General features: G+C 40.9%; 1 protein-coding gene across 2 annotated transcripts in view; it reads left to right on the top strand.

Moving 5' to 3' along the window:
* The window catches only part of HMA1 (heavy metal atpase 1), a 101,498-nt gene that overhangs the window by 63,933 nt on the left and 11,260 nt on the right, over nt 1–26,305 (top strand). The window contains exon 8 of one of the 2 annotated variants that reach the window (XM_088943810.1): nt 11,371–11,476. The exons of the other annotated variant lie outside the window; for it this stretch is intronic. Coding sequence (XP_088799936.1) covers nt 11,371–11,476 — 106 coding nt within the window. The remainder of the gene's footprint in view (nt 1–11,370; nt 11,477–26,305) is intronic. 2 annotated transcript variants of the gene reach the window in all.

Genomic DNA, 26,305 nt, shown 5'->3' on the forward strand with positions numbered 1-26,305 from the left:
CAACACCTTGGAAGGCCATTCGCGGAATTCTACCCCATTTTCTCAATCTGGTCAGGTATGATGTTAATTCTGGAAACAATGTTCTTTTTTGGGAAGACATTTGGGTGGGCAACCAGCCTCTTAAAGACCTTTTTCCCTCTCTTTACTCTCTTTCCTTTTATAAGGAAGAGCCGGTTTCCGGTTTTATTTCCTACTTAGATTCTTCTGTGGCCCTAAACTGGGATTTTGGTTTCCGTAGAGGGTTACGTGATGATGAAAGTGCTTCTGTTTCAGATTTATTGTCTTCAGTTGAGTCTATTTGTTTAGATCCCCTCAAACCCGACACAAGAATTTGGACCCCTAACCCGAAAGGTTTTTTCACTTGCTCCTCTTTCTTCAAGTCCCTTAAACTGGGATTTTGGTTTCCGTAGAGGGTTACGTGATGATGAAAGTGCTTCTGTTTCAGATTTATTGTCTTCAGTTGAGTCTATTTGTTTAGATCCCCTCAAACCCGACACAAGAATTTGGACCCCTAACCCGAAAGGTTTTTTCACTTGCTCCTCTTTCTTCAAGTCCCTTTGTTCCACTTCTGCACCTCAGTATTTCCCAGTTAAAGAATTTTGGACTAGGCCCATTCCCCCAAAGATTGTTGTTTTTTGTTGGGAAGTTTATTATGGTAAGATTAACACCTTTGAAAACCTACAAAAGAGAAGACCAAATTGGTGCTTATCCCCTAATTGGTGTGTTCTTTGTAAATCTCAGAATGAGGACTGTCACCACTTATTGATCCTTGCTCCTTTGCTACATCTTTATGGAATTGGATTCTTACGTTGTTTGAGTGTAGATGGAACCTGCCATCTAATACTACCCTGTTGTTTAGTCCGTCTATTTTTGAATGGCACACAAAGAGAGGGAGAATTATGTGGAAGTGCATAAGAGCAGCTTTGTTGTGGACAATTTGGGAAGAAAGGAACACCAAAATCTTTTGTGAAAAAGAAAGAAGCTTCTTGGAAGTTAAAGAATGTATTCTAACAAGGGCAATTCAGTGGCTGAAAACTCTAAAGCTCTTTGATGCATACTCTTTTGATGACGTATGGAGAAGCTGGTTAGCAGTGGCTAATACTTCTCCTAGGAAGGACAAACATGGGGTTGAATGGATGCCACTAGGGGAGGAGTTTATCAATCTGAACTTTGATGGAAGTAGCCAAGGAAATCCAGGACCTTTGGGCATAGGAGGAGTGCTGAGAAACAAAGATAGTAGCATTATTATCTTCGTACTCAGGTCTGGCGGGTGTGGGAGACTCTTTAAGGGCCAAATTACTTGCTGATGTACAAGGAATCCAGCTTGCAAATCAGCTAGGCATAGAGCATCTGATTATTGAAGGGGATTCCCAGGTGATAGTGGGTTGGCTGAAGGATCCAGACACTGTGATTTGGGGTTTTAGAGATCTTCTCAAAAAGGTTAAATGATTAACAAGGAATATGACAATCAGAGTTCAGTGGGTAGGCAGATCAGCAAACTTATTGGCTGATTCACTTGCAAAACAAGGGGTTCTCTGGGATAATTTATTTTGGGCTTTTGTGTAATTTCTTTTGTACTTATAATTCTGTAACTAGCTTTAAAGGATGTTAGAATACTTGAATCAAGGGTATTTTGGTCATTTTTGTTTATTTGTTTGGTAGTGAAAGGTCTATTTTATCTAAGTTTAAGTTATGTGTCCCATCTCTTATGAGGGACAATATGGTCTTTCTTGTAACTCTATTATTTGGAATAAATACAAGTGGGTCGGCTAGGGAGAGGTGATTTTTCCTCTCTTCTAGTCTGGCCGAACTCTTCTCTTCTTCTTCTTCTTCTTCTTCTTCTTCTTCTTCTTCTTCTTCTTCTTCTTCTTTCTCTTTCCTCTCTTCTTCTCTACTTCAACCTAGAATTGAATAGGGTTTACTTACATGGTATCAGAGCAGTAAAGTCTTGTTCTCTTTTTTTTTTTTTTTCTCATTCTTTCTTGCTGTTGTCTTCTTTCTGGGTTCGCCGCCAACTATTACAGCCATCTTCATTCTTCGGCTGACCTGAGTGGAAGTTTGACAAGGGGCTGAAAAGGAGCTGTCGTTTTGTGGTCTTGGAGGTGAGAATGCTTCCAGTTGTTGTGGTGGTGGTCGTTGAAGTGGTGTACTAAACACCCTCTATTCAGTGTACGAAGAGGGTTGTATGTGGACATATATGAACACTGTTGTCTTTTGCCCAAGTAAGGGACTGTGAATGCTGTGTTTTGCTTCAAAATTTGTTTGTTGTGGAGGTTTGGAGTGACTGATATGCATATCAATCATGTTCTTCGTTTTACCTCATATGTGTGCTGAAAGAAGAGTTGTCGACTGCTGAATTTCACGACAGCAGTGGTGTGGTGGTGGTTGTGTCGTCTTGATTGGTGTATCTATGATTCTGAATATTTAAAAATGAACTCTTAGACCTTGTGCGTAAATAGTTCTGCAGTGTGTAGAACAAGTGTTTGATGTAATGACTGAGTGACTTCGGCCCTTGTATTTTTGGTGGGTGAATGATTCTGCGGCGTGCAGTACAGGTGTTTGATGTGATGTCTGAGTGATTTCAGTCTTAGTATTTGATGTGCAATGTGCATTTGAAGAAGTTGGAGTTGGTGGTGTTGTAAGTAAGATAAGTCTTGTGAAAGTGTGTGAGGTTGTGTTGCATATTTGAAGGTGAAATAATTAAGATGACTTCGATTGGAGATGGGAATGACAATAAAACAGGTGACATGCTTTCTCCAGACTACCAAAGTGTTCAAATGACATCCATCAAGCTGAATGGTGAGAATTATGTACCACGGGCAAAATCTGTGGAGGTGTTCTTAAAGGCCAAGAGGAAGGTAAAACATGTGAGAGAGGAGAAACCTTCCTCTGATTCTCCGGGGTTCAGTGCCTGGGAATAGGAAGATGCACAAATAATGACATGGCTATGGAACAACATGGAATCAAAGATTAGTGTGAACTTCATGTTCCTAGATACAGCTAAAGAAATCTGGGATCATGCTAAGAAGCTATACTCCGGACAAGACAATACAACTAGGGTGTATCATTTGTATCAAGAATACTTTAATCTGAAACAAGGAAGTCAAAGCTTGGAGGAATACTATGCAAGTTTGAGGAATATCCAAAATGAGCTCAATGTGTATCATCCTTTAACATCGGATGTTTAGATCTAACAACAACAACGTGAACAACTTGATGTGACAAGGTTTCTAGTGGGTTTGAAGGCTGAGTATGAGTTTGTCAGAGCACAAATGTTGGGGGGGTCTGCTCTTCCCTCACTTGAAGAAGTTTTTGCCTGTCTTAAGAGGACATCTATTGAGTCTGTAGAGCATTCTTCTCTCTTTGACAGATCTGGTCTGGTGGTGACTAAAGGGAGTGGCCGTGGAAATAGAAGTGGTGGTGGTAGTAGTGGACTTCCAGGCAACCGTGGTGGTCACATGTTTAACCGCGCTGGTGGCTGGAGTGGAGGCCGAGACTTAGGGGGAGGTTGTGGTAAAGGAAGAAGTAATGCCTAGAGAAAGTGTACACACTATGGTTTAGAGGGACATAGTTAATTTCTGCTATGATTTACGTGGTCCACCCAACACTTGGGCTAACCATGCTATGACTAAGGGTAGTGGTACAATTACTGAAAGCCAGCAAACTGAACCCCCCCCCCCCCCCCACACACACACACATCTACTGGGAAAGAAATGGTGAGTGTACCACATGCAGTATATGAGCAGTTCCTTCAGACATCTCAGTAGAACACCGCTACCCTTGCCCATTCAGGTATGGCTTGCTTAGCTTCCAAAGCCTCACACTGGATCATTGAGTTCGGAGCCTCGGACCATATGTCTGGGACTCCTGATGTATTTTCTTCCCTTTCTCGCTCCTCCACATCTCAAATAGTTACTCTCACTAATGGTTCTACATCTCCCATCTGTGGTGTTGGTGATGTTGATCTCTCCTCCTTGTCTTTATCATCTGTTTTATATGTTCCCAAGCTCCCCTTTAACCTTATGTCTGTTATAGATTAACCAAGTCTCTTAATTGTTCTGTAACCTTTTGTACTTCTTGTGTGTTTCAGGATCTCAAGACGGGGAGGAAGATTGGTGGAGGGCATGAAGCAGGTGGATTACCTTGATGGTGGTGGCCCTCCAGTAGCTTTTCAGTCGTCTCTTACTCCTCTTCAATGGCACTGCAGACTTGGTCATCCTTCTCTCAAGGCTCTGAAGTTGCTGGTCCCTTCCTTGAGTCATCTTTCATCTTTAGATTGTGAGTCATGTCAATTGGAAAAACATCATAGAGTCTCATTTAGTCCAAGAGTTGATAATCGTGTCTCAAGTCATTTTTCTTTAGTTCATTCTGATGTCTGGGGTCCAATCAAAGTGATGTCATACAATGGCTATAAGTATTTTGTAATTTTTGTTGATGACTTTTCAAGGATGACGTGGATTTATCTTATGAAAGACCGTAGTGAATTGTTCTCTATTTTTCAAAAATTTTATGCTGAAATACGCACTCAATTTGGTGTTCATATTAAGATTCTTTGCTCCGATAATGCCAAAGAGTACAACTCATCACCAGTTTAGCAATACCTAGAGCAACATGGGATAATTCATCAAACTTCTTATGCCTACACCCCACAACAGAACGGTGTAGCTGAACGAAAAAATCGACATTTCCTTGAAACTGCTCGGTCCTTGATGATCAATATGAATGTCCCAAAGCATTTTTGGAGTGATGCTGCCCTCACATCCTGTTTTCTGATCAATCGGATGCCCATGTCCATCCTTGGAAGTCAATCACCCTTCTCGGTGTTGTTTCCCACTTTGTCTCCATTTCCTCTCACCCCAAGAGTCTTTGGTTGTGTTTGTTTTGTTCAAAACTCAGGGGCCTAGTTTAGACAAGTTAGATGCACGAGCCACTAAGTGTATCTTCCTTGGCTACTCGAGGACTCAGAAAGGGTATAAGTGCTATAACCCTAAATTCCATAAGTCATTTGTGTGCTCTAATGTCACCTTCTTTGAATCAGTCCTGTTTTTCTCAGCTGTTGTGGGTTCTTCTCCTTCCTCCGTAGTTCCTCTTCCCATCTCTGTTGCGGATCCCCTTCCCGTGGCTCCTATTCCTGCTGTAGATTCACATCCCATGCCAGTTACTACTGAGAGGCCGCCAATCACACAAGTGTATACCCACAGAAGTGCATCAGACCCTCTTCCAATTCAGCCCTCGTCAACAGATCCTGCTACTGCTTCTTCTCCCTTAGATCTTGATCTTCCTATTGCTCTACGGAAGGGTAAACGTACTTGTACTTCTCATCCTATTTCCAACTATGTTTCAACTACTCACCTTTCTGCTTCTCATCGCTTTTTTATATCATTACTCTCATCTGTTTCCATTCCCAAGACTGTCTAGGAAGCCCTTACCTCCCCAGGGTGGCGACAAGCCATGGACGAGGAACTCTCTGCTCTACAACACAATCACATGTGGGAACTCACTGCTCTTCCTCCTGATAAGCATGCTGTTGGGTGTAAGTGGGTCTACACAGTGAAGTATCTTCCTAATGGCAGTGTGGAGCGATTGAAGGCCTGGTTAGTGGCCAAGGGCTATTCTCAACTGTATGGTGTGCACTATATGGAGACATTTTCTCCTGTGGCTAAGATTGGTTCAGTTCGGGTGTTGATTTCATTAGCTGCTATGTATGATTGGCCTCTTGTACAACTTGACATAAAAAAATGCCTTCCTACATGGTGATCTCATTGAGGAGGTGTATATGGAGCAACCACCAGGGTTTGTTGCTCAGGGGGAGGATGGTAAGGTTTGTAAACTCAAAAAGGCAATTTATGGACTGAAACAATCTCCACGTGCTTGGTTTGGTAGGTTCAGTGAAGTGATGAAAGCCTTTGGGATGAAACAGTGTCAGGTAGACCATTCTGTGTTCAACCATGACTCAAAAGATAGGAAAATCTTGCTAGTAGTGTATGTGGATGATATTGTCATAACTGGGAGTGATAGTAACAAAATCGACAGGTAGAAGAAATTCTTACAGGACCACTTCAATACGAAATATTTGGGTAAGCTGAAGTATTTCCTAGGAATAGAAGTTGCAAGGTCAAAACATGGAATTAACTTATGTAAGAGAAAATATGTTCTCGACCTACTTGAAGAAACAGGGTTGTTAGGTGCTAAATCAGCAGAGACTCCTATGGAATTCAATGCCAAGTTGAGTGTTGATGCAGTTGAAGAGTTTGATGATCCTGGAAGATACAAGAGGTTGGTGGGAAAGTTGAACTACCTGACCATTACTCGACCAAATATATCATTTGCTGTGAGTATGGTGAGTCAGTTTATGCAACATCCTCAGGTTCCTCATTGGGAAGCTGTTCTGAGGATTGTTAGGTACCTGAAGGGTGCTCCGGGTCGTGGTTTGCTATACCGAAGTGGAGGGACCCTTGAGATAGTAGGGTACACAGATGCTAATTGGGCTGATTCTATATCAGACAGGAGATCAACTACAGGGTATTGTACCTTCCTTGGTGGCAATCTTGTAACTTGGAAGAGCAAGAAACAAACAGTGGTGGCAAGTAGTAGTGTAGAAGCTGAATATAGGGCTATGGCTCATACCACATGTGAACTAATATGGTTGAAGAACTTGTTACAAGAGATGGGATTCTCAGTTGATAAGCCCATGAAACTATTCTGTGATAACCAAGTTGCTGTTCACATCTCTTCCAACCTAGTCTTCCATGAGAGAACTAAGCATATTGAGGTTGATTGTCGCTTCGTAAGAGACAAAGTGACAAGTGGAGTGATAACCACATCTCATGTGAGCTCAAGAAATCAGTGGGCAGATCTCTTTACAAAGGGATTGTCTCGGGGCAGAGTAGATTATATTTGTAACAATCTGGGACTATATGACATATACTCTCCAGCTTGAGGGGGAGTGTTAGAATACTCGAATCAGGGGTATTTTGGTCATTTTGGTTTATCTATTTGAGAGTGAAAGGTCTATTTTATCTAAGTTTAAGTTATGTGTCCCATCTCTTATGAGGGACAATATGGTCTTTCTCGTAACTCTATTATTTGGAATAAATACAAGTGGGTCGGCTAGGGAGAGGTGATTTTTCCTCTCTTCTAGTCTAGCCGGACTCTTCTCTTCTTCTTCTTCTTCTTTCTCTTTCCTCTCTTCTTCTCTACTTCAACATAGAATTGAATAGGGTTTACTTACAAAGGAAAGGTCGCATCTCATGCCTTTCCACGGGTTGCACGTAATTGTTATTTGCTTTTTAATAAAATCTCACTCATTTATCAAAAAAAGGGAGAAAGAAGGCTGGGTTAGAGGAAGGAGAGGAGGAGGGTGTAAGGGGGGAAGAATTCAAAGGAGGTGAAGCTAAGAGGTTGTATATCAGGAACATGAAGTTGGTGATACAACTTTTTGAACAAATGTCCAACCTAAAGGTGAATTTTGAGAAAAGTTGTGTAGTGGGTGTGAATTTGGAGGAGTGTGAGATCAAGGAAAGCGCAGAATTGCTGGGTTGTGAAGTTTCAGGATGACCATTGAATTACGTAGGGATGCCCTTGGGTGATAACCCAAAGAAAGAGAGTTTCTGGAATTCGGCGGTAGAAAGATTTGAAAAGTGACACTGATCAAAAAAAGATTTGAAAAGAGACTTGCCTCTTGGAAGAAGAATTACCTTTCCCTTGGAGGGAGGATTACTAATTAAGGCTACTTTAGCTAACTTACCCATTTATTTCCTTTTAGTGTTCAAAATCCCAGCAAAGGTATCCAACAAATTGGAGAAGATGATGAGAGAGTTCCTATGGGAGCCGGGGGAGGATAAAAGGGACCATAGGGTGAGTTGGGAGGTGGTGACCCGAAGTAAAAATCTAGGTGGCTTGGGGCTTGGGAACATCAGGAAAAGGAATTTGGCTCTTTTGGGGAAATGGCTGTGGAGACTCCCAATAGAAAAGGAGAGACTATGGGCTAAAGTAGTGGTAAGCATACATGGCTGGAGCAAAATGGATGGGATGCTAGGATCCGAGCTAAGACCACAAGTGCGTCACCTTGGAAATCCATTCACGATTTGCTTCCAACTTTCTTCCCTCTCATCAGGTATGATTTGAACTCAGGTAACTCCATAAAATTATGGGAACAAATCTGGGTGTGGAATGCCCCTCTTAAGGATTTGTTTCCTTCTTTGTATGCCCTTTCTGAATTAAAGAATGAATCAGTTTCTTCTTTCATTACCCCTTCATTTTCATCTTCTGGGTTTGGGTGGAATTTGGGTTTGAGAAGGGCTGTGAGAGACACAGACTTGGATAGTATCTTGAGCCTCCTTGGTATCTTTGATAATGTTTTCTTGGACCCTACTAAGCTGGATTCTAGAATATGGACCCCCACCCCCACTGGCTCATTTTCTTGTGCCTCTTTTTTCAAAGTACTAAGTCAGCCCCCTAGTCCTGTTCCCCCTCCCTTCCCGGTTAATGAGGTTTGGTGCAGACCAATTCCCCCTAGAGTTGGTAGTTTTTGCTAGGAAGTTTTTTTGGAAAGAATCAATACTGGTGATATGCTCTAAAAGAAGAGACCCAAGACATGTTTATCCCCTAATTGGTGTGTTCTTTGTAAAGTGGATGGGGAGACTGGTTTTCATCTATTGGTGACTTGCCAGTTTGCTAAGTCCATTTGAGTTTGGGAATTATCCCTCTTTAGGGGTAGATGGAATCCTCCAAATTTGCAAAGCCTTTTTTCCCCTTCCTTCTTTAGGTGTCGTATGAAAAAGGGAAGGACCATGTGGATATGCTTGAGGGCTGCAGTATGTTGGGCTTTGTAGGAGGAAAGAAATTCCAAGATCTTCTCTGAAGTAGAGAGAGACATCGAAGAATTGAGAGAATTGATCCATATAAGGGTAGTACAGTGGTTGAAATCTTCATAGGTGTTTACAGACTTTACAGTGGATGATTTATTGAGGAAATGGGGTGAGATTGCTAATTGAACCCAGCCAAAAACAGTATTGAGCGTGTCTTGGACCCCCCCACCGGCCGGTTTTTTAAAACTAAACTTTGATGGGTAGTTGGGGGAATCCTGGACAATCGGGCATTGGAGGTGTGTTTAGGGATGAGAGTAGGTTTGTTTCAGCCATGTTTTCAGGCCCAATTGGAGTGGGTGACTCTCTTAGGGCTGATATCTTTGCAGTTCTGGAAGGAGTCCAAAGAGCTAAGGAGATGAATATAAGAAAACTCATCATTTAAGGGGACTAGGAGGTGGTGGTAGGGTGGCTGAATAAAGAAAATAGCAGGTTATGGATGTACAATAATGAGAGGAGGAGATTTAGGTGGCTGGTTCAAGAGATGGAAATTAAGATCAGCTAGGTGAAAAGATCAGCTAACTCTTTTGCTGATGGGTTAGCTAAGCAAGGATTTGAGAGGGAGTTAATGTTTTGGGCACAAGTGTAATTTTTTCCTTTTTCTGTTCTTGGGAGTTCAAGCTCCAGTTGGAAGATAAGAAAGTTTATCTTCCTCCTTGTAATTATTTTTGTGATTAATTAATGAAATGTGGTTATTGATAAAAAAAGAGGTTGGAATCAAGTAGTCAATTTGAGGAAGTGGGTGGAAGTTAAGAGAGTGGTGGGCCAGATATTCGAGAAGAGTGTTTAAGATTTGAAGTCCTAGTTGGAAGGCTTGGAGTTGATTTAGGTTGATGAAGGAAGTCTGAGACCAAGGAAAGGGACGATGTTGTTCCAAAGACATTGAAGAAAGTAAGAGAGTCAAGCAAGTTCCATCTTGTTCACGTGTCAAAAGATTTTCATGTTTGAAAGATGGATTGGTTGGAACAGGTGAAGAGAACTCTAGATGGAAAAATATACCTGGAGAAGAAGGTAGTGGATGAGGCAATCATTAGCAAGATAGTCAAACAGAATAATAGAACTTGGTGTATTTGTTCTTTTTCTATTTCTTTTTTGTAGTAGTGAGATGGTAAGGAAATAGCTGAAGTTTGAAGGTGGAGTAGTGGACTGAAGAGTGTGGTAACTCAATATGATAAGCATTAGCTTAAGAACACATTGATGGAGAGGCACCTATGAGATGGTATGTTTTCTGTTAAATCCTTTTACAGAAAACTGGTGGAGAGGGGGAATGGAATTTCCCATGGGCAAGTATATTGTGTAGAGCTGCACCTACCATGGTTGCTTCCTTTGTTTGGACTGCTTCTCTTAACAGGTGTTTAAGCAGGGACAACTTGATTAAAGAGGGGTTGCTTGATTGGTGATACTAATTGTATTTTTTGTAATGGGGATGTAGAAACTGTTGATCACTTGTTTTTGCATTGCGCATTTCTTAGAAATCTGTGGACAGAAGTGTTAGACATTTTGGGCTATATTTGTGTTTCCTGAAGTCCTTGATGGAGTTTTTGTCAAGTTGGCAGTTAAAAGGTCTGAACAGAAAAGGAAAAGTGGTGCGGGGAATATTTACTATGGCAATTTTTTAGACGGTGTGGTTGGAAAGAAATGCCAGAATTTTTGAAGATATTGGAAAGATAGAAGAGGAAGTTGTTGAGGACTTATGGGGCAGAATTCATTCTTGGGTAGCAGTGCACGGATGCTTCTCAGTCTATAACAACTCTTTTTTTTGAATACTGATGCACTTTTTTGTAATTTCTAAACTTTACCTTTTGTATGGTCGGAGAGTCGGAGGTGATGGTGGCACAACTTCTTTGAATTTGGGGATGTAAATCTTTTTTGTTTTTTAATACAATACCTTGCCTTAATGAAAAAAAAAAAACAAAACAAAATAAAAGAGAGGGGCTATGAGACTTTGAGATGGAAGGGTTTCATAATGATGAATAAACAAGGATGATAATCTTGGTTTTTGGAGGCATTTGTGATTGTTGGGTCTTCTTTTTTGGCTTGTTTAGGTGCAAGCCCTTGTTTGGTGGCAAAGGAGACCTAGCTGAAGGAGGCATCTTTGGTACAAGGTTGATGTTGGTCTTGACATGTGTCTGTATTTATTTATATATTTTCTTTTCTCGACATACCTTGTAACTGCGTCTTCTAGTAAAGATCCCTCTTGTCAGTGGTAAAAAAAAGATTTCTTGTGTCTCTTTTATTTCGTATTTTGGTAAAAAGTATTACTTGGAGCTTATCCTATTATGGAATTTCTTAGTAGCTCTCTTTTTGTATAGATAAATCTCAACCAGTAAATTATCATATAAGCCTTCCAATATTTGTAAATGTTCTAGAATAATGAGTGCTCTTTTCCTTGCTCTTTTTTTTGATATATTTGTCTGTTTGCTTACATACATGATGCCAAACATCATAATATTAAACTTTGTTTTCACTTCTAAAGTAGACTTTACTTTTATGTTTATTGCAGAGCTGTTGTAGACCACAGTATAGGCAAAGACCTTCCTTCTGTTTCAGTTGAAAGTTTTGAGAGTTTACCGGGTAGAGGCCTTTTTGCGACGTTGACCGGCATTGAGGTAATGTACCCTATGCCTTCACCCTAGTAGCATTATATCGGTCTTTTATTCATTGCTAGAAATATGTTCTGGAAGATCAATAAGTGTCAGTAACATTTCCTTAGACCGTTTGATACTGTTCTCCCATCCCCAGGTGGCTATGAGAGTAGAGGTCACATAGTGTTGTACATGTTCTTCTATTTGTGGAGCATCTGAAGTGGGAGGAATACTACCATTCCCGAAGTTGCTATTGACTTGGTGACTGTCAATGACTATCAAGGTTGCTCATTGGATTTTAACTAGGGCGGAATTTCAGGGCATTTCACTTGATTTTTCCAGAGGCTGGCACATGGTAGCCTCAGCCCCAGTTTTTTATTTTTGGTACTTGTGTGTTCTTGAGGTTACACAACGGGGGTAGCCCATCCCCATACCCTTAACATCCCAGACCCTGGTGGCAGAGAGATTTGATCCCAAGTCTCTGCTATAAACAGTTGGAGATCCCACCAACTGAGCCACCATCAGTTGGTTCTTTAGCCCCAGTTTCAGTACTGGATCTTGACCTTTTTTTTTTGATAGCCATACTGGATCTTGCTCATGATTGATTCTTCCTCATACAAGAGTTACTAAATGACTTTTGATTGATTCTTCAGGAGGGATGATTAATTATTTATCCTATTGTACTCGGGTACCAGTGGACTGATTTCCTTGCCCTGGTTCGAGTTTGATAAGTGCCATGACTAAAGAAGGTATCTGATATTGGAGGAGTTCTAAGATAGTTTGGAGAAAAGAATGAGAATTCCTAAAATTAGAACTTTAGAAAACTAAGGCTTTTGGTGGAAAATTTTGAAAACTGTATTGATGTGATAATTTAGAGACAGAAGTTTCTTTATCTAGAGAAAGTATGTGTAAGTTGAGAATTAAAGGACAATGAGAGAAGACTTTCCCAAGAGCAATTAGCCCTTTATTTGATGTTGAATGATGGATTTTGATCATTTGATGGCTTTTTCCCATGTCTTGGATTGTTGTTGATGGCTAAACTCAGAAAACTTATAAGAGAATATCAGAGAAAAGAGAGGAATGGAAGAAAATCTAGGAACCAAATCACTTCTAGGGTTCCTAGTGTAGATAAGATGGAGGGTAGTTTTGTACTTTTACTCTCTTTGTCTTCTATTATTAGGCATGTGTATTAGTGTACTGCCTTGTACAACTTTGTCTCTTTATTTCTTTTGTAAGGACAATCTTGTCCACTTACCTTTTAATATAAATTTATCTTTTCTGGGTTGGATCGACCATTCAGAACAGCCCTTACAGCTTTGGAGTTGTTTTGCTCTCTCTTGCTGGCTTCTCTCTCACAGGTTAACATGGTATCAGAGCGGGTTATGCTCTGATTCATCTTCAACATTTTCAGATTGCTTGGGTTTTCTTTCCCCTTGCGATTGGTTCTGGACTGTTTTGTTCAATCCAAGAACCAGTTTTCTCTGTTCTGCGCAACCAGCATTAGATTTCTCTTGAAATACTTAAGTTCATGATAAAACTTCGGAGGAAGTGTCGCCTGGTCCTGTTCTTCATATTCAGAAAGTCCCATCAGCTTTGGACAAGGGTTGAAGGAGATCTCTCCATCTCTTCTGGGCAGCAGCAACTTTTCTTTCCTTTTCTAGACTGCTATTTCAGATCTCAGTCTTGCTGTGTTGTGGACATCTTCCTTCAACTGTAAGAGGCTTTATTTCTTCTCTTTTAAACTCTTCCAGATTGGTTCCTGTGTTTATACAATCAGCCGTTTCTTCTATGTTTTGTTCACTATGGGACTTGAAAAGAGTGAAATCATTTCAGTAAAATTTGATGGAACCAACTATGCACTTTGGAAGTTTCACTTCCAATATTTTGTTAAAGTGAAAGGATTGTGGGGCTATATTGATGGTTCTATAGCCATGCTTGATGCCAGTGATGTCAAAGGACTGAAACAATAGAAAACCGAGAATGCATAGGCTATGTCTTGGATCCTTGGATCTGTCACAATGGCTGTTAGTATCCCAATGAGGGGACTCAAATCTACCCATGACATGTTTGAATATCTTGAAAAGGTATATCAACAATCAAACATGTCTAGGCAATATCAAATTGAGGTAGATATATTTTTGTATGCTCAAGGGGAGAAACAAATTCAAGAGTATTATGCTGGTTTCATGAACCTTTGGACTGAATATGAGTTGGTTCACTTTGGAGATCTATCTACAGCTTGGTATGTGAAATCTATGAAGAAACACTTTGACAAGAGGAAAATTATGCATTTTTTTATGCGCCTTAGACCAGATTATGAAACGGCGCGATCAAATATACTCAGTAGAGAGCCTGCACCCAATCTTGACATGATTCTTAGAGAGTTATTAAGAGAGGAAACTCGACTCCTTACTCTGTCCTCTCTTGATTAGAAGAAAGAACATGGAATAGATGCTGTTTTTGTAGCTACCAAACAAAAGGGGAGAAGGATTTTTCGAAGATGTAGTGCTATGAGTACAAGGAATTTGGGTATGTGGCATCTTACTACAAGAAGAAAAATTTTTGCACCTACTATAAACAACAGGGACATGTTATTGTGGAATGCCCAACTAGGCCTCCCAAGAAAGGACAACATCTTATCAAGCTTCAGTTGAACCAACTGATACTTCTCCCTCCCCACCATCTGACAAAACTAATTCATGTAGAGAGACTGGGCCGAATGGGCCCTAGTATCTATTCTTTTATTTATGTAGTGTGCTATTTATTTTGTTTGTTAATGGGCCTATTACTTCTTTTTATAAGTTTATTTTAAGTTCTTGCTTAGCTGGCTGCCCGCTTAAGGGCATACTTGTAATTAACTTAGAAAATGAAGGTAAACAAAAGGATTAGTGAGGGAGGAGATTATCGAACTCTTCTTCGTCTTCCTCTTCTTTTCTCCATCTTCTTCTTTTGTTCTGTTGTCTTCTACGTTTCTTCCACTTTCTTCTCTATTTTTAATCAAGTTTATATCAGTTTTAGAGGACTGATTTACTTCTATTCACAAGGCACTTTGACTAAAGATATGATCCGTGAGCTTATATCTTCAGGTATTTCCTCTGCTTTTTCTACTATTGGGCTGGCTGGTAAGTCTGCTTACTTGTGTTCTTCTCCTCACATATGTGGATTATTGACTCTAGGGTCTCAAATCATATGACTGGGGCTTCCTTTAGTTAGTCTTCTAAACTTTACACTTCTGCTAGTCACATTGTTACTGCTAACGTTGATTCTCTTCCTATATGTGGTTGTGATGATTTGTTTCTGTCCACCCTTAGTCTACTCCCTTGCGTCTCCCCAAAACCTTTTTTGTGCCTGAGTTGACTACTAGTCTTATTTCTATTGGACAACTTGTTGATGACATCAATAATGTCCTGTTTTCTCGTGATGGTTGTTTTATCCAAGACCAACACATTGGAGAGCTGAAAGGGAAGGGGCATAGGCTTGGGAGGCTGTTTGCCCCGTAATTGAGAATAAGAGAGCTTCATCAGTTTCTTGTTTGCCGTGTACTACTTCTAGTTTCTCCTATACTTCTTGTAATAATGAGTGGCACTTATGGCATAGACTCTTGGGCCACACTCATTCTAAAGACTTAGACTATTTGTTTTCTTCTAGTTTTTTTCCTATGATTGTTTTTTTCATTTAAAAATGTTGATAAATCTTGCTTAACTTGCTGCCATAGTAAAAGTCATATTTTGCCTTTTCCATCTTCTACTAAAGATGCTCTACACCTTTTTACCTCATTCATAGTGATGTTTGGTCATCTCCTGTTATTTCATGCTTGGGTTATAAAAATTTTGTGTTATCTATTGATGATTGCACTAGATACACGTGGGTTTATTTTCTTCGCAAGAAATCAGAAGTTTTTCCTATATTTAAGAATTTTCATGCCATGATTATGACCTGATTTAAAAGTGCTATAAGCATCTTGAGGTCTGATTCAGAGGGAGAGTATTTTGATGGTGAGGATGGCGAGTTCCAAACCTATCTCAAGCAACATGGCATTCAGTCCTAAAGGTTTTGGTCTAGGTACACCTCAACAAAATGGGGTATCTGAGTGCAAGAACCATCACATTGCTAGTATGGTGAGATCTCTATTACAAGACTCTCATGTTCCCATTACCTTATGGGCGGAGGCGGCCCGCACTGCTATATACCTTATTAATATTCTTCCTACCTCTATTCTTGGAAACTCATCTCCCTTTCAATCTTTGTTTCATCGTTCATTGAATTTGTCCATGCTTCGTGTCTTTGGTTGTGTCTGCTTTGTCCATCTCCCTCCCCATGAACACATAAAGCTAACTGCTCAATCAGCTATGCATGCATTCATAGGATATAGTATGGAACACAAGGGGTTTCTTTGTTATGATCCCAAGGTCCGTCGACTACGCATATCCTATAATGTCATTCTTCTTGAGAATCTTTCCTTCTTTGAGCACATTAGTAAATTGCCTACATCATTTTGGTTCTGCAGGTGATCTTCCTCTCAGTCCTCGACAATTTCAGGTTTATTTCAGGAAACATCTAGTTCACTCAATGCCTATACCTCCTCCACCTCTAGCACCAGTGATTGATCATCCTTCTCCACCCATCACTACTGTAAGCCCCTCTTTTCATTCTGTTAATTTGCCTTCACTTGTTCCTTTACGTTGATCTTCGCGTATTTCTTGCTCACCTAACTGCTATGGTTTCTTATCTAGTCATAACTCATTTTCTGTTGTTCTGTCCTCTAAAGACATTCCTAAGTCATATCACCAGGCTATAGCGGTTAAGCATCGGAAAGATTCCATGGACTTAGTGGTTCAGGCCTTATTAGAGAATGATAGTTGGGAACTTGTTTCTCCTCCACCAAATGCCTCCATCATCGGTAGTCGTTGGGTTTATTTAGTGAAACTTGTAGAGAGGATGGGCCAAATGGCCCATAGCCCACAATTGTTTTTTATTTCTTTATGTTTCTGTTCTTTTTTGTTAGTGGGCCTTTACTAATGGGCCTGTTAAACCCTTTTTGTTCTTATTTAATTAGTTGGCTTGCCAATTAAGGGCCTACTTGTAATTTCAGATAATTTATAATTATTTCTTAATGAAAAGATTAGGGAAGGGGGAGCTATTTGAATAACTCTTCTCCTAACCCTCTCACAGCCCAACTCTTCTTCTTCTTCTTCTTCTTCTTCTTCTTGCTGCTGATATCTACTTTGTTTTCACATCTTTTAATCAGTCCTTTCATTCTTTTGGGGTTGTTTTTCTTCTTGGTATTAGAGCAAGCCTCTTTCTTCCCATTTTTTTTCCCTTTTTTTTCCCATACACAGTGTGTATGAAGAGATGAATCGAATGAGTGATTGAAGAAGGTATTCAGCCCAATTGGTAGTGGTCTTTTGGAGAAAAGGAAGATGTCTTGTTCATTGTTTTGATAGTCCTTGGAGATTTTGCCCAAAACCCTAATTAACTAGAGAATTTTGATTGCAGGTCCCACAGGGAGCTTCACCTTGGCGCTCAATTGAAGAGGTTCCCTTTCTTTATCTTGAAGATCGAACCAAGCCTTGTGTAGTTCTATGAAGCCTACATGGAGTGTTTGCATTCTTCCTATTTCTCTCGAGTTTCGAGTGAGATGCAACTGGCGGATAAGGTTTCATAAAGGTTGGTACTTGGTGTCTGATCTATTGAGAGGTACAAAGCTCGATCGGTTGCAAAAGGCTATACACAAACTTATGGGATTGACTATCTGAAGACTTTTGCTCCTGTTGCGAAGATGACATCCGTGAGGGTCTTGCTATCTTTGGCAGCTCATTCAAACTAGCCCCTTTATCAGCTGGATGTGAAAAATGCATTCTTGAATGGAGAATTACATAAGGAGGTTTATATGTCCCTTCCACTAAGGATGCATGACATAGACATGGAGAGAAAAGTGTGTGAGCTGAAGAAGTCTCTCTATGGGCTCAAACAGTCACCTAGAGCCTAGTTTGAAAGGTTTAGAGTTGCTCTTGTTAACTTTGGGTACAGACAAACTCAGTCTGATCATACCCTCTTTGTGAAGAGGAGAGGTTCATTGGTGCTATATCTTATAGTCTATGTTGATGATATTGTAGTGACTGGCACTGATGTGACAGGGATTGATGATCTTAAATCCTTCCTTTATATAGAGTTTGAGATCAAAGACCTGGGGGAGTTGACGTATCTCCTTGGTATTGAAGTGGCTTGGTCTAAGGATGGAATCTTTATCTCTCAATACAAGTATGTGCTAGACTTGCTCATTGAAACAGGCAAAATGGGTGCAAGACAAGTGGCTACTCCTATTAATATGGGTCACACTTTTTACCACTGATGTAGAACTGTTGAAGGATAAGGGAGTGTTTCAAAGGTTACTAGGGAAACTACTATATCTTTATATGACTCGCCTTGACATTGCATATGTTGTTAGCTGCATTAGCCAGTTCATGCATGCTCCTAGAGATACTCATATGGCAGCAACAGAGCGGATTTTATGCTACTTGAAGAGTACTCCTGGGAAGGGGATTCTTTTTACTAAGCATGGTCATATGAAACTGGAGGCTTATACAGATGCTGACTAGGCAGGCAACATTAATGATAGGAGGTCAACTTTGGGATATTGTAGTATGGTGGCAGGTAATATTGTTTCTTGGAGAAGCAAAAAAGCAATCTGTTGTTGCTAGACCTTCAACTGAGGTCGAGTATAGGGCTATGGCTCATGGAGTTTCTGAGTTGCTTTGGCTCCAATCCCTGATGGAGGAACTAGGTGTTGAGTATGATAATCCACTGATGCTATATTGTGATAACCAGGCCGCCATTAACATTGCCCACAATCTAGTGCTACATAATAGAACTAAACATATAGAAGTTGACAGGCATTTCATCAAAGAAAGATTGGCTTCTGGAGAAGTTTGTCTACCATTCATTACATCTGAAGAACAATTAGCTAACATTCTTATCAAGAGAATCTCCAAGGCCAAGCTATAACATGACACAAGCAAGTTGGGCATGATGGACATCTATGCTCAGCTTGTGGGGGAGTGTAGAGAGGATGGGCCGAATGGCCCATAGCCCACAACTGTTTTTTATTTCTTTATGTTTCTTTTCTTTTTTGTTAGTGGGCCTTTACTAATGGGCCTGTTAAACCTTTTTTTGTTGTTAATTAGTTGGCCGCCCAATTAAGGGCCTACTTGTAATTATTTCTTAATGAAAAGATTAGGGAAGGGGGAGCTGTTCAAACAACTCTTCTCCTAACCCTCTCACAGCCAAACTCTTCTTCTTCTTGCTGCTGATATCTACTTTGTTTTCAGATCTTTTAATCAGTTCTCTCATTCTTTTGGGACTGTTTTTCTTCTAAACTCAAATTAGATGGTACTCTAGATAATAGGTATAAAGCCCTCTTGGTTGCTCAAGGCTACGAGCAAGAATATGGGATTGACTATGGTGAAGCTTTTTCTCCAGTTGCTAAAATGATATTGTTTGCTTACTTTTGGCTGTTACTGCTCTTAGACAATGGACAGTTCATCAAATGGATGTCAAGAATGCCTTTCTGCATGGGCATTTACAAGAGACAGTTTATATGAAGCCTCCTCCTGGTGTGGAAGCTGAAGAAATCTTTGTATGGTCTTAAACAAACTCCATGAGCTTGGTTTGACCACTTGCGTACAGTTTTGTTAGAGGCTGGTTTTCAGTAAAGTGCATCAGATTACTCTCTTTTTACCCTCAAGTGAGCACCAAGATTGACTCCCCTCCTGGTATATGTTGATGATATTCTTATCACAATAGATGATGTGGAGGGTATTAATAACTTGAAACCCCTTCTCAACAACTCTTTCAAAATGAAAGATCTTGGCTTGGTCACCTATTTTCTAGGCCTTGAAATTTAGTGATGTCCTTAGGAATATTTTGTCAACCAACATAAATATGCCTCTAATTTAGTTGCAATGGCCCACCTAATTGATTCTAAACAAGTCGATACACCTCTAGAGCTCAATCGTAAGTTGATTAAGGATGAGGATGAGCTCCTTCTAGATGCTACGTTATACCGGCAACTTGTAGGTAGCCTTATCTACCTAACTATGACTAGAACGGATATTTCCTATGTAGTTCAGCTAGTTAGCCAATTTGTCTCTGCTCCACACCAGCCCCACTTTTCAGCAATTCTTTGGATCATCCGTTATGTCAAGGGAACAATGTCTCATGGTTTATTTTTCTTGTCCTCTACTCAGCCTCAAGCTTATGTTGATGCTGATTGGGTATATTGCCCTGACACTCGTCGTTCTATTATTGGCTGGTGTATTTTCCTTGGGGATTCTCTGATTTCTTGGAAATGCAAGAAACAACAAATGGTTTCCAAGTCATCTACGGAAGCGGAGTATAGAGCGATGTCTTTTGTATGAAATAGTTTGGCTCAAGACTCTACTTCGTGATATGGACATTGATCATTCATCCTCCATCCCTTTGTTTGTTGATAATACGAGTGCTTTCAAGATTGCATCCGACCCGGTTTTCCTTAAGTGTACTAAACACATTGAGGTGGATTCACTTCATTTGGGACCACCTTCTTGTGGGCCACATCTCTCTCCCACATGTCTCCTCGGGCTTGCAGCTTGCAGATCTCTTCACCAAAGTTATGACTAAGGCCCAACATAATTTTCTTATGGACAAACTGATGCTTATTACCTAACATCAGTTTGAGGGGGAGTGTAGAGAAGATGGAGGGTAGTTTTGTACTTTTACTCTCTTTGTTATATATTATTAGGCGTGTGTATTAGTGTACTTTGCTGTACAACTTTGTCTCCTTATTTCTTTTGTAAGGACAATCTTGTCCATTTACCTTTTAATATAAGGCTCAGTTTGGAAGGAGTGCAAATACAAATATGTACTGTGCAAATACATACAAAATACAAGGTTTTGCACTCTACAAATTTGTATTTGTACTCCTTCCAAACTGAGCATAAATTTATCTTTTCTGGGTTGGATTGACCATTCAGATCAACCCTAACAGATTTGGAGTTGCTTTGCTCTCTCTTGCTGGCTTCTCTCTCACAGGTTAACACCTAGAATATGATATTTTCTACAAATACAAATGTTAGAGTGAGCCGAATAAGGGTAATTTAGTAATCTTATGTCAGTTAAGTACTTTGCTTATGTGGCTGTTTTATTAGAGTACTCTGCCCCACACTTAAGTGAGGGCAGTTTAGTCTTTGTAAGTGTAATTAGAACCTAATAAACACAAGGGGGTCGACTGAATGGGAAGACTAATCAGTTCGACTAAACCCTCCTGTTCTCTCTTTCTCTTGTCTTCTTCCTCATCTTCTTCTTCCTTCTTCACTGGTTCGGACTACTGTAGCTGCTCCAAAACATGGTATCAGAGCAAGGTTTCTGACCTGCTTCCGCTTGCAAAGCATCTCAGCTGTGTTCGTGACACCCTCCTCTTCGTTTCTAGTTGGTTAATGGAGAGAGCTGGTTCGCCCTAGGTCTGAGATATCACAGTTCGTTGCTCTCTGCTGCGCACAGTTTTCTTCATCAAGGAAGGTGATTTCAGCAGTGAATGGTTGGCTGATACTCTCAAAGGAAGGTTGGTTATTTAGTCCTCTTGTGTTGCTGGTATTTCTGGGTAGGAACCCTTCAAGAATCAGTTAGTACTGATTAGAACCTAGAGAACTAGGTTCATTGTTGCCCTAAAAGGGCTGTGTGTGCAGTAGCCGAATGGTGTAGGGCTGCTGTGAGTTGTTGAGTGGTGTTAGGGCTGCTGTAGGTGGCCGAGTGGTGTAAGGTGGAATGCAGTGACCTTGCCAAGCTCCTTGTGGTCGTGTAATGCCCTCTTAAGTGTGTTAAACAAATCTGAACTGGGTGTAGCAGTTTGACTGTGTTGTGGTGCTTGTGATGCGCAATTTTTTTTATTATTGAGTGGTTGTAAGAGGGCCTACTGTTGTGTTGTGGTGCTTGTGATGCTTATGTGGGTCGTAGGTGTGTGAAGTCAGCAGTAGTGTAAAGAAGAACAAGTGTGTGCTCCCACTGTTGTGTTTAGGGGCTGCAATAGGTGCTGAAGTATCAAACTGTGAACAACATTAATCAGCTTGTAGCTGAGAAGTAAGGTTAGAGGCAACTGTGAAAGAGTACAATGGCAGCAATAGGAGATGGCTACAATGATCAGAAACCTAATGTGGTAATTTCCTTCGACTACCTAGGGATACAAATGACCTCAATTAAGCTGAATGGGGAGAACTATGTTCCATGGGCCAAATCAGTGGAAGTGTTTCTCAAGGCAAAGAAGAAAGTAAAGCATGTAAGAGATGAAAAGCCATCGGAGGACTCTCCAGGGTTTGATGATTGGGAGCAAGAAGATGCTCAAATCATGACTTGGCTGTGGAATAGTATGAAACCTAAAATTAATGCCAACTTCATGTTTCTTGATACGGCTAAGGATATATGGGAGCATGCTAAGAAGCTATATTCTAGACAAGATAACACAACAAGAGTGTATCAGCTTTATCAGGAGTATTTTGATTTACAACAAGGAACCAAAACACTAGAAGAGTACTATGCCAACATGAAGAATATAAGGAATGAACTCAATGTCTATCACCCCCTTACTCCAGATATTAAAGTTCAGCAACAGCAAAGGGAGCAACTAGATGTTACAAGATTTTTGGTGGGGCTGAAGTCGGAATATGAACCAGTTAGAGCCCAAATATTGGGGGGCTCTACTCTTCCTACACTTGAGGAAGTATTCTCAAGGCTTCGTAGAATCTCTTTGGGACAGACAGAGAACTCCACACAGTCTGATAGATCAGCACTTGTGACAGCTCGAGGGGTTGGATATAGTACAAGAGGGGGAGGTCATGCTCCCCGAGGAGGCCGTGGCAGTTCCATGATTAGTCGGGGTGGTCGTGACTCAGGGGGAGGTCGTGGCAGAGGGAAGAATAACTCTACAAGGAAATGCACTCATTGTGGTAGAGAGGGACACACAGTGAATTTCTGTTATGATCTACATGGCCCTCCCTCTAAATGGGCTAATCATGCTGTAGCGGGTGAGGTTGATATCAGTGACAGTAAACCGGCAGATCGAACTCATCCCACATCTACATCTACCTCTGGGAGGGAAATGGTGAGCGTACCGCGTGATGAGTATGAACGGTTCCTTCAAACTGCTTCACAGCATACCACTGCCACACTTGCCCAATCAGGTATTGCTTGCATGTCATCTAAAACCTCTCCCTGGATTATTGACTCTGGAGCCTCAGATCATATGACCGGGACTCCAGGTGTGTTCTCTTCTCTCTCTGAAACCTCCACATCACAAACTGTTACACTTGCCAATGGGTCCTCATCTCCCATATGTGGTGTTGGTAATATTGACATGGCTCCTGTGCCCTTATCATCTGTTTTATATGTCCCTAAGTTTCCATTCAATCTTATGTCTGTTAGTAAAATAACCAAAGCTCTTAACTGTTCCGTTACCTTCTTTCCTTCCACCTGTGTTTTTCAGGATCTCAAGACGGGGAAGAAGATTGGTGGGGGGCATGAAGCTGGTGGACTGTACTATCTTGACGGTGGTGGATCTTCAATTGCTCTTCAGACTTCGCTTACTCCTCTACAATGGCATTGCCGACTGGGACATCCATCTCTCAAAGCTCTCAAGATTTTGGTCCCGTCATTGAGTCATTTGTCAGTTTTGCAATGTGAGTCATGTCAGTTTGGGAAACATCGTCGTGTGTCCTTCAGTCCAAGAGTTGAGAGTCGTATGTTGAGTCCTTTTTCTTTGGTTCATTCAGATGTTTGGGGTCCAATCAAAATAGAGTCTTATAATGGGTACAAGTATTTTGTCTCCTTTATTGATGATTGTTCAAGAATGACATGGATTTACTTAATGAAAGAAATAAGTGAATTGTTTTCTATTTTTCAAAAATTCCATGCTGAAATACGCACACAATTTGGTGTTCCAATCAAAATTCTCCGTTCAGATAATGGTCGTGAATACTTTCTTACTTCATTTCAACAGTATTTAGAACAACATGGCATTATTCATCAGACATCATGTGCATACACCCCTCAACAAAATGGGGTAGCTGAACGGAAGAACCGTCAGCTTCTTGAAACTGCTCGGTCTATTCTTCACCACATGAATGTTCCTAAACGTTTTTGGAGTGATGCTGTACTCACTGCATGTTTTCTCATTAATCAGATGCCCTCCTTCATTCTTCATGGTCGGTCCCCCTTCTCTATCTTGTTTCCCACTTTATCTCCATTCCCATTAATTCCTCGTGTCTTTGGTTGTGTGTGCTTTGTCCACAATCTGAGTCCTGGAATAGACAAGCTAGATACACGCTCAATTAAATGTGTCTTCCTTGGCTACTCACGGACTCAGAAAGGGTACAAGTGTTATAATCCCATTACCCGGAAGTACTATGTCTGTCCTGATGTCACATTTTTTGAGTCAGTCCCCTTCTTCTCAAGTCCTGAAGCACCCTCGTCTCCACCCGCACTTCCTCTTCCTCTCCCTGTCAGTGATCCAGTTCCAGATGTTGTTGTTGGAGTAGACTCATCACCTCATCCCATGCAGATCACCACCGAACGTCCACCAATCCGGCAAGTGTATACACGTCGAACGGCACCGGCCCCTCCTCCAGCTTCTACCTCATCTGCGGATCCTCTCATGGCTCCTATTGTTGAACCCTCAAACCTTGATCTACCCATTGCCTTACGGAAAGGTAAACGCAGTTCTACCCTCCATCCCATTTCCAATTTCGTTTCATTATCTCGTCTTTCTACATCACATCGCCAGTTTGTTTCCCTTTTATCCTCTATTTCCATACCTAACAATGTCCAAGAAGCTCTCAGTTCACCTGATTGGCGGCAGGCAATGGAGGAGGAACTTTCTGCTCTTCAACATACTCAAACGTGGGAACTTACTACTCTCCCACCTGGTAAGCATGCTGTGGGATGTAAATGGGTGTATACTGTGAAATACTTGCCAGATGGTAGTGTAGAGCGTCTGAAGGCCAGACTTTTTGCTAAAGGTTACTCCCAGCTGTATGGAGTAGACTACATGGAGACATTCTCTCCGGTGGCTAAGATTGGTTCTGTTCGTGTACTAATTTCCCTGGCAGTTATGTATGATTGGCCTCTGTTTCAGCTTGATATCAAGAATGCCTTTCTCCATGGTGATCTTGTGGAGGAGGTATATATGGAGCAACCACCTGGGTTTGTTGCTCAGGGGGAGGATGGTAAGGTATGCAGATTGAAAAAGGCAATTTATGGGTTGAAACAATCGCCGCGTGCTTGGTTTGGGAAGTTCAGTGAAGTGGTGAAGAGTTTTGGAATGAAGCAGTGCTAGGTAGATCACTCAGTGTTCAGCTATGACTTAGAAGCTGGGAAGATTCTATTAGTGGTCTATGTGGATGATATTGTCATTACTGGCAGTGATAAATTGGGGATTGGCAAATTAAAGGTATTTTTGCAAAACCATTTCCAAACAAAAGATCTTGGAACATTGAAATATTTCTTGGGAATAGAGGTTGCCAGGTCAAAACAAGGTGTAAATCTGTGCCAAAGAAAATATGTTCTTGATCTATTGGAAGAAACAGGACTGTTAGGTGCAAAACCGGCTGAGACCCCTATGGAACCAAATGTTAAGTTGAGCAGTGATACAGGAGAAATATTTGAAGATCCTGGAAGGTATAGACGACTAGTGGGGAAGCTGAACTATCTAACTATCACGAGACCCGACATATCCTTTGAAGTCAGTGTGGTGAGCCGATTCATGCAGGATCCTCGTATACCTCACTGGGATGCAATTCTTAGAATTGTGAGGTATCTGAAAGGAGCTCCAGGCCGTGGACTATTGTATAAACCAGGAGGAAAACTTGAAGTAGTGGGGTATACAGATGCAGACTGGGCAGGCTCAGTGAATGATAGAAGATCTACTACGGGCTATTGCACATTTCTTGGAGGAAATCTTGTGACGTGGAAGAGTAAAAAGCAGACGGTTGTGGCCAGAAATAGTGCTGAAGCTGAGTATAGGGCCATGGCACATACTACTTGTGAGTTAGTGTGGTTGAGGAATCTTCTACAAGAAATTGGGTTTCACATGGATAAACCTATGAGACTGTATTGTGACAACCAAGCTGCACTCCATATCTCATCCAATCCTGTATTTCATGAGAGAACAAAGCACATAGAGGTTGATTGCCACTTTGTGAGGGAGAAGGTCCTTGCTGGAGAGATAAACACAGAACATGTGGGCTCGAATGATCAATGGGCAGATTTGTTTACAAAAGCTCTAAACTCAGGGAAAGTGAATCATCTATGTAACAAGCTGGGATTATATGACATATATTCTCCAGCTTGAGGGGGAGTGTTAGAGTGAGCCGAATAAGGGTAATTTAGTAATCTTATGTCAGTTAAGTACTTTGCTTATGTGGCTGTTTTATTAGAGTACTCTGCCCCACACTTAAGTGAGGGCAGTTTAGTCTTTGTAAGTGTAATTAGAACCTAATAAACACAAGGGGGTCGACTGAATGGGAAGACTAATCAGTTCGACTAAACCCTCCTGTTCTCTCTTTCTCTTGTCTTCTTCCTCATCTTCTTCTTCCTTCTTCACTGGTTCGGACTACTGTAGCTGCTCCAAAACAACAAAAATACATAAAGATACCGAAAAGAAGCTGGTCATTGGAAACATTACAAATGCTGCAAACAAGGTTACATAAAATGTCTCTGTCTTAAGTGTGTGCATTCTATGCCTCAAGAGCGGGAAAGTGCAAACCATCTTTTAGTGACTTGTCAGTTTGCCACCTAGGCATGGAACCACTTTTTCCTCTTATTTGGAGC

The sequence above is a fragment of the Nelumbo lutea genome, chromosome 5 (assembly GCF_056320005.1).
Source record: "Nelumbo lutea isolate HS-2025 chromosome 5, American lotus-T2T, whole genome shotgun sequence".
Classification (NCBI taxonomy): domain Eukaryota; kingdom Viridiplantae; phylum Streptophyta; class Magnoliopsida; order Proteales; family Nelumbonaceae; genus Nelumbo; species Nelumbo lutea.